Source organism: Sciurus carolinensis, chromosome 4 (assembly GCF_902686445.1).
Source record: "Sciurus carolinensis chromosome 4, mSciCar1.2, whole genome shotgun sequence".
Taxonomy (NCBI): Eukaryota; Metazoa; Chordata; class Mammalia; order Rodentia; family Sciuridae; genus Sciurus; species Sciurus carolinensis.
Window position 1 is genome coordinate 6,475,156 of NC_062216.1, and position 8,848 is coordinate 6,484,003.

The 8,848-nt window shown below is 45.4% G+C and overlaps 2 protein-coding genes across 2 annotated transcripts; both read left to right on the forward strand.

Annotated features, from left to right (window-relative positions):
- The first annotated feature begins 245 nt into the window (after positions 1 to 245).
- On the forward strand, positions 246 to 629 carry LOC124983661 (transcription factor E2F6-like). Its single transcript, XM_047551116.1, has one exon. It carries the CDS (start codon positions 246 to 248, stop codon positions 612 to 614), a length of 369 nt encoding a protein of 122 aa, XP_047407072.1. The 3' UTR covers positions 615 to 629.
- A 6,534-nt stretch (positions 630 to 7,163) lies between these two features.
- On the forward strand, positions 7,164 to 8,591 carry LOC124982252 (ubiquitin carboxyl-terminal hydrolase 17-like protein 6). Its single transcript, XM_047548555.1, has one exon. The coding sequence runs from the start codon at positions 7,164 to 7,166 to the stop codon at positions 8,589 to 8,591; it is 1,428 nt and encodes a 475-aa protein (XP_047404511.1).
- The last annotated feature ends 257 nt before the right edge of the window (positions 8,592 to 8,848 follow it).

The window sequence follows — 8,848 nt, forward strand, 5'->3', positions numbered from 1 at the left end:
CTCAGCAGCATGAGTCAGCAGCGGCTGGCGAGGAGACTGCCCAGCCTTCTCGTGGACCCGACGGAGGACACGGTGCGCCCCCGCTGCCGCGACCCCATCAACATGGAGAGCCTGCTGCCATCGAAAATAAGAATTAATTTAGGAGATAATGTACAATATGTGTCCATGAGAAAGGATCTGATCTTAACAATTTTGGAGCAGTGCCCCAACAAAAGAAGCTGCAAGAGGAACTTTCAGACTTAGCAATGGAAGATGCTTTGGATGAGTTAATCAAGGATTGTGCTCAGCAGTTATTTGAATTAACAGATGATGAAGAAAATGAAAAACTGGCATATGTGACATATCAAGATATTCATAGCATTCAAGCGTTTCATGAACAGATTGTTATTGCAGTTAAAGCTCCAGAGGAAACCAGGTTGGATGTTCCAGCTCCCAAAGAAGACTCTATCACGGTACACATAAGGAGCACCAGAGGACCCATTGATGTGTATTTGTGTGAAGTAGAGCAGAACCATTCAAATGGCAAAACATCAGACAGGGTAGGGACCTCTTCATCTAAAAGCAAGCATCCAGAACACCCAGAGAAAGGAGAAAAATCCTCCTCAGCAAAGTGAAGATGTGCTTGAAGTGAACAACTGATAGCATTGGAGGATTGATGGATTGAAATTCTTTTCCTTTTCATTTTGGAACCTCCTGTGTGGATGAATTATGGACTAATTTGAATTTCAGAGCAATAAGTCATCCAGGAAGTGCTCTCATTATCAGTCAGTAGCAGCATTGAGGCCAGTAGTGTCTTCCAGTAGCTCCCCAATTAGATTACTGGGTAATTACGGTTTCTGCATTCAAAAACAACTTTTTTAATGATTGTTCACTGCATTTTGTCAGTGAAATAGACATTTCGCCTCCGAAAATAACTTCATCACAAAGAGTATCACGAAACAGACGGTAAGGCTTGGCACGGACAATTCTTAGTGGACTCTGCCTTCCTTAAAGGATCATGTGGTATATCACAAAAATAATTGCCTTACACTGGTTCACGTTTGCAATTAAGTGTTGTACATTGGCTAGGTGTACACACAGATCTAAATGTGATGTTTTTGTATATATCTGTATAATGTTTAGATTACTTATGAAATATGTCTAAGTGACACTTTTCACCCTTGAACAGCCAAAATAATGTATATATGAAACGTGACAGACAGATGCTATAATTTCTTTGGAACCTATAACTTATTAGAATCCTCTGGATGAGGGTTAGAGGAGAGTTTTTCCAAACTTCTACATGTAGAAGTATCACAGTGTGCTATACATTTAAGTTCATAATACTAATTCAAGTATTTTAATGTGGTTCCTAGCACTAAAATTGGAGTCAGATGCTTCTTGATGTTGAGCTGCCTACAGAGTTATTGTGTCCCAGCAGATTGGTGGCATGCCCCAGATCCTTGGGGAAAAGTATAGAAATGCCATCGTGGAGTAGCCTAATTCACCAAGACATGAATTCAGTCATGCGAAATTGGAAACTGTGTTAAGCTTTTTGTGAGCAGATTTTGTAATATGTGTCTGTGTGCAGCCTTCCTCCTCAGTCGGAGGGGTTTTACTTACCATGAGTTGTACCCTGCCCTCTCTCCAGCTCTAGTCCCCCCTTCCCAAGACCTAGCAATTTCTACCTCAGTGGGTAAGTCATTTACCACTCTGTGCCTCAGTTTACTCAGTAGTGTACCATTAGACTGTGACGCCTTGAGGGACTTTGTCATGATCATTGTTATATCCCAGCACCGAGCACCGTTCCTGGCCCACTGGGAGTGCTCAGTGAGGGTCGGACGGATCAGCGAGTGCATGACTGCAGAAGGAGACTGATAAAACCTGGCTTGTCTGCCACACAGGTTTCTTGTGAGCATCATTTGAAGCCTCTCTTACTTTCAACGAAAAAAATTGAAGCAACTGTTGTGCCCAAAGGCTTGAGACCCCACAAAGACCACCAGAGACCATGATCAATGCAAGCAACAAAGAGTCATTTATTAGCAAGCTCGAGCCTGGTCCTCTGCGTCCTCAACCAGTGACGCTAAGAGGTCCCGAGACCTCGTTAGCAGGGTTGATATAATGAAAGGCAAGCAGTTATACAGTGTTCTTCCTAATTGGTTAACATATACAATTGTAAAGCCTGTTATCTTAAGTCCTGAGTCACCCTGACCTCCGAGAGGAGGGTTGTCGTTAGCAAGGTTTGCTCTTGGGTCAGCCCCCCTGGCCTTCACAGGTAAGATGAGAGATGGAAAATTCTTTACCACTTTCAGGAGGCTGGGGGCAGTTTGGGGAAGTCTGTGTTTATACAGGTGCGGGCTCCCTCTATCTTTCACAACTTAAAATTAAGATCTTTTAAAAAAGACTTATGGTGCAGACCCAAAATCAAAATATTACAAAATAATGGACTCACATATTTTGAGCTCAGTAGCTTTTGCCAGTCCTGTCCTCTGCTGGACACCATCTCCTCCCCAACAGTCCCTGCTTTTTAATTTCTTTATGCATGGGGACTGCTAGTAAATGGGATGGTTAGCCTTGAGGCATCTCCTTCTGTTTTAGACAAAAAGTTGTGTTTTGAAATAAGCTAAAGAAAAGCTACAGGGGCAGTGGTCACTGGGCTTGTTGGAGGAACAGCAAGGGTGGGATAAAAACTAAGTTTGGATGTGAAAGTGAGAGCCCAGGCAGGAAGTTGGAAGTGTGTAGGTCAATTGCTCTTGGAAGGAGCTGAGCTCTGTGTAGCAGATTGGGCAGATATTAGTTGATGTGTGATCTTTTAATCATGAGAGTAGAAGAGGGCATCTAAGAAGAAAGTAGAAGAGGAGAGGCCCAAGAATAGCTATTTTAAGGGGAATACAGAAGAAGGAGCCTTTACTGAGAAAAGAATGGGGAAAAACCTAAAGGAGATAGTGTCCCAAACCAAGGATGCATTGCCAAAGGTAAGCAGCAATTCCGGACTTGAGAAATGTGATGAATGTTCTGCCTTATACATTGTTCTGAGGGAAAAGTGAAATCATGTCAGCAAAAATCTTATGTAAATTGTAAATGTGTTACAAAAATGAAGTAGCTCCGCCACTCCAAAAAAAAAAAATGTAAATGTTTTGTGTCCATTCCTGATAACTCTGACAATGTTAAAGATTTACATTGCCACATAAAGGTCTTGGCCTCTCCAACCTTCGTTAGACCTTGTTATGGAAACAGCTTCTCAGCTTTTCTACCTACTGGTGAGAGATTATTGACTTCTATCACATTCATGATATCTATTGAGAGGTTCCAAATGCTGCAACATTTATTTTGTATTCATCTCATTTCAGAACTCATGTCCTTTGGTTTCTCACTATAGAAGCACCCACCCCCAGATGACATTGCAACCTGTTCTTCCCCAACCAGAGTTTTACTATGGATCCCACAACCTACCCGATTTCTAAAAGGGAACTCCAATCTGCTTGCCCCACACTGCCCCCTTCCAGTTCTCAGCAGCCATAGCAGTCATTGCCACATTTCCTTACAGCAATAAGAAATTCCTAGAATTAGAGGAGTGATGAAGACAGAATTAAAGACAGGCAGTGAGAGTGCAATAGGTGATCAGGTCAGATCAAGAAAATGGAGGACGATCTGAGCTTCTGGGAGTTTGGGATGATCATGTCTCCAGATCCCTTTGATACAGCCATTCCCAAAAAGGTTGTTAAAGAAGCAGCTCCTGAGCAGACAGAGAGCTACTAATCAATACCCCCCAGGCTGCCACTTCCCTCCTGCCTGGCACTCCACCTTGGCCCTCCCAGTTCACCTGCTCAACCCCACCCTGGCCATTCCACTGACATATCCCAGTCACGGTGCAGGTTGGGGTGGAAATGAACAAGATAGGAGAAGAATGCAGGAGAACAAAGAAGACTTTTGCCTATAAAAGGGGAAGGGCACTCTAACTTCCTGGGTTACTAGAATACCAGCCATGGCCCCTTCTACCTCCCAGGAGACATCTGTGGTACTAACTTGAAGTAAAACTGACTTCATATGCCTGACTCAGCATTCTTCTTTAATGTTCACACTTCACCATTGCAGGAAGCAGAACTCATCACCAATAACCGGTAGTATCAGTGCTAACATTGTATGTGCCAGTTTATGGAAACAACTTCTCCACTTTTCCACCTACTGGTGAGAGATAATTGACCATCTGTCCAATTGGGCTCCTTCCAGGAAAAACCTGTGTGATACCAAAGGTTTGAAATCACATTGGGGTTCCAGGAATTCTTAGCGCAACATCGAGTCTTCCTACATGGCAACAAAATGTCCTGAGATCCTGGTTTCCTGGGTGTTTGGTGCTATTCCTCATTAGTCAAATAAACTCAGGTGATGAGAAGCCACTCCACCCCACCTGGGATGGTTGGGGAAGGTTTCACTTACAGTCAGAGAACCTGGCATTTTCTAAGCCAAGTGAGGGGTGTTGGGTCACCTTTGCTAAGAAATTGGCACAGGGGGCTTTCTAGGTCAACCTGAGCTTATGCAAATTTTCTAAATCTACTGATGTCCACACAAGTCTGGAGAGCTAGTGAAATCAGAGAGTTCCATCTGACCTTTTGAGCAATTTCAGAACTACCTGTCTTCTAGGAAAGCCCTGGCTCCTCTTCTGCCTGGTAGAATTTCCCCAGTGCCTTGGGAATGCAGAAGAAAAAGATCTAAAACTTCACTGGATGGGAAAATGAGTAGCAGAAGTCTAGACTGAGAGGGACCCAGAACAACATATGGCAGGAGAACCAGATCATGAGAGCTTCTAGGGCCTGGATTCACAGGAGATTTGGGTGTGTCTTCTGAGTCCACATGGAGCAGTAGGGTGTGCCTGTAGTTTCAGTGGTCCCTCCTGGAAACCCAGGGGGCCCACCTTCTGCCTATGTGACTAAGTACTTCTGGGGACCATGTGGTAGGGAGGCGTTAGGCGTGTCTCTACATCAGCCCAGGGGTCCCACCCTGCTCTGCACCAGCTTAAATTCCTGGCCCTGTTCCAATCCACTTTCTTCTGCTGACTGCTCTCTTTTTCTGGAATACAGGGAAGTCCAGACACATAGATTCACATAAAGAGAACCTGGTCTGTGGAGGTCATCATCCTCAAAACTCCTCAAAGCCCCAGCAGGAGGTGATTCCAGGCTCTGTGGAGGACATAGAATTCTGATCTTCACCACGTCTCCTAGATTGTGTCAGGCTTCCCTACTGCCACAAGGGCACCTGGGACATTTCTCAGGTCCAGGCCTTCACAGAGCAGAATAATTCTGCTGAGCCTGCTTTTAACAAGCACTGTTGCTGGTCTCAGAATCTGAAGGCAATCAGGGTAGCACTGCTGGGGTTAGGAAGGAGTGCCTTCCACAACCTCTCCACATTTCAAGTCAGCTCCTGGGCTGGAGTTTCCCTGGCCAGCAGATAGTGGCTTTGAAGGGAAAGATGTCCCCCAATTCCAGGCCTGCACAAGCTGCTTGGGGGCACATGAGGCCCATTTTTTAAAAGCCTGTCACATTTTTTACAGGTTTTGTTGCATAAGGGAAACTTCCTTGAAGCTCCCCTACAGGTAGAGGCTCTCATTGTTTGCAGAGGGGAAATGGGAGCATTTAAAGAGGTGATTTTGTCCAAGGTGCCACCACAGGCAATGTTGGAGGCCACTGGGAGCTGGGTGCATGCCAGCCCCTCAGGAAATCCTCCATCATCATGGTCAGAACGTAACAAATACTTCTTATGTACAGAAACTTGCAGAAAATATTCCTGAAAAAAATTAAATGATACACAAAATATGACAGCGTGAACAGGACGCGCAGTGATAGCCAGAGCAGGGGAGAGAAACTTGGCAGGCAGACAGGCCTAAAGGGCCCTTCCTCATGCTGCATTTCACTTCTGCCTCTGCCACTGACCACAGATGGAATAGACGGCTCCTGACCAGCACCTATATTGGAGCCTGACATTTTGCACAGAACACTGAACCATTACCGAGGTATCAACACCCTGACTGGGCAGGTGTGACTGGACTCAGATACCACTAATTTCAAATCACCAGTCCCTGGTCTTTATGGGTGACTAACTCCCCTCTCACATCATCATACAAAGCCCTAGACAGCAGCCATCGGGCAGCACCCAGCCCATTTTCCTTCATTAGTTTTATGCACTCTCTTATTTTGCTCTCCTGCTCTGTGACCATGGATCTCATTCTTGACTTCACAAGACAAAGAACCTACAAATCCTTTCTTCTCCACCCTTCATCTGATCATCATAATTAATTTAAGGGAGTGGGAGATTAAATGACAGAAAGCCCTGGAGAATTAGTGAAACCATTTGCATTGTCACCTTTCAGGGGACCAACAGAGGTAAACAAATCCATATCTACCTATGTTCCAGATAATTCCACTGAAAAATAAAATTTGAGAGGTAAAGAACCATAGAATTAAAAACCTTACTACATTAATCTTATGTAAATTATTTATGGTTCCAGGGTCATAGCTCAGCGGAAGTGGGCTTGCCTACCATGCATGAGGCATTTGGTTCAATTCTAGCACCACATAAAAATAAATAAAATAAATTATTTATGATTCTACATGAGTACTGGCATTTAGGTGGAGATATCTGTACACATTGTACATGAAAATTAGAAGGAACGTTATCTTGAACATAATTGAAATCTTATTCTAACTGATGTCACATGCCTCCTTGGTATTTCTGCCAAAGACAGATAGGCTTATTCCCAAATGACTTCCTTTTGAATTCAAAACCACCATAGCAATAAATCAGTCTCTCCTAGAAGGGAACCGACCACACCCAAACTTTTTAATCCATTTAAGTGCTTAGAGGTGATTGGTTGATCTGACACTGAGTCAGTGGGTGTGGTGGAAAGGCTGAGATGTAAAAAGGCTGGAAACTCGGAGAAGACTGTCATTTGAAGACCAACTCAGAAGAAGAAGCTTTCCTCCTCTTGAGATCCCAGCTGGGAAACCCTGTGGTCAGTGCTCCTGGAGACATGGAGGCAACTTCACCCCACTGTGGAGGTAAGTCTCTGTTTGATGCCTTTGTGAAGCCTACATGTCTATCAAATGCAGCTGATGCTAAAGTCCCTTTGGGTTTTTTTACCTGCAGAGTCACCATTGTCACCTTGCACTAATGCACACGTGAAAAGCGATATGGCTCCTGTAGGGACACAGCTGACTCCTAGGGAGAAACTATCTCTGAGCTGGCAGAAATATTCTGGGGCTGGTGCTGGACTGAAGAACATGGGAAACACTTGCTATGTGAATGCCACTCTGCAGTGTCTGAAATACACCCTTCCACTGGCCAACTACATGCTGTCCCAGGAGCCTTCCCAAACCTGTCCTCCTCACAGGGTCTGCATGCTGTGTGTGATGCAAGCTCACATGACATGGGCTCTCCACCACCCTGGGGATGTCATTCGGCCCCTGCCTGAATTGGCTGCTGGCTTCCACACATGGCAGCAGGAGGATGCCCACGAATTTCTGCTGTTCACCCTCGACGCCCTGCAGAAAGCATGTCTGCGTGGGCACAAGCAGCCAGGGGCTGGCTCTCAGGATATCACCCTCATGCACCAAATATTTGGAGGGTGCTGGAGATCACAAATCAAATGTCTCTGCTGCCACGGCCTTTCAGACACTTTTGACACCTACCTGGACATCACCCTAGACATCATCGCAGCTCAGAGTGTGCAGCAAGCCTTGGAGCAGTTGGTGAAGCCTGAATGGCTAGAGGGGGAAAATGCTTATCACTATGGTGTTTGTCTGAAGAAGATGCCAGCTTGCAAGACCTTGAGCCTGCAGACTGCCTCAAAGGTTCTCATGCTTGTACTGAAACGATTCTGTGTTCTCATGGGTGACAAAATTGCTAAGCAGGTGCTGTATCCTGAGTGTCTTGACATGCAGCCATACATGACTCAGCAGAGCAGCGGCCCTCTGGCCTATGCCCTCTATGCCGTGCTGGTCCATGCTGGGGCGAGCTGTCACAGTGGACATTACTATTGCTACATAAAAGCTGGGAATGGCCAGTGGTATAAAATGGACGATGCTAAGGTAGTGGCCTGTGACATTACTTGTGTCCTGAGTCAGTGTGCATATATCCTCTTTTATGTCCATAAGAGTGAATTTGAACCTGACAGTGGGAGTGTGTCACTAGACAGGGAAACGAGTGCAGTTGGAATTGAAGACTCAGTCTTGGGAGCTGCCCAAGGAGAGCTCCAGGGAGACTCCTGTAGCCACATGGAGGAGTCAGAGGTGCCCCTGGGGGGCACAGTCGCCAGACAACTCACCTTAGATCTGTGGAAGTTCCTCCAAGAACAGAACCAAACAAAGTCTGAATCCAACCCCAGGAAAGTAGAATTCACTGTGTCTCCCAATGGAGTCACCACTCAGCAGTCAAAGCACAGAAGAGGGCAGAGAATTCATGATAACCAGGAAATAAATGAGCCCAACAAGGCTACCAAGAGCACAGTCGGTGAGGAGTCCATGAACACTGGTATTGGAGGAAGGGCCAGAACCAAAAAGAGGAAGAACAAGCAGGTCATGAAGTTGCAGTGGTGTTCTAGCAATCCAGTACGAGGATGAGCCCAGGTGCGTGAACACACACACACACACACACACACACACACACACACACAGGGGCACACAGAGAACCCCTAAAATGCTGGAGATGGGTAGTCTCTGTCTAGATCATCGTCAGAATTCTCCACATGAATTTAGGGGCCAGAATTCTAAATTTCAAATGTTATAAGTGCAAATAAAATTTATATCCAGGTCTTCAGAATTATTCTGGGACCTCAGAGTTCCCTGGTAAAGCTAATGACGGTCTCAAAGGTGAAACC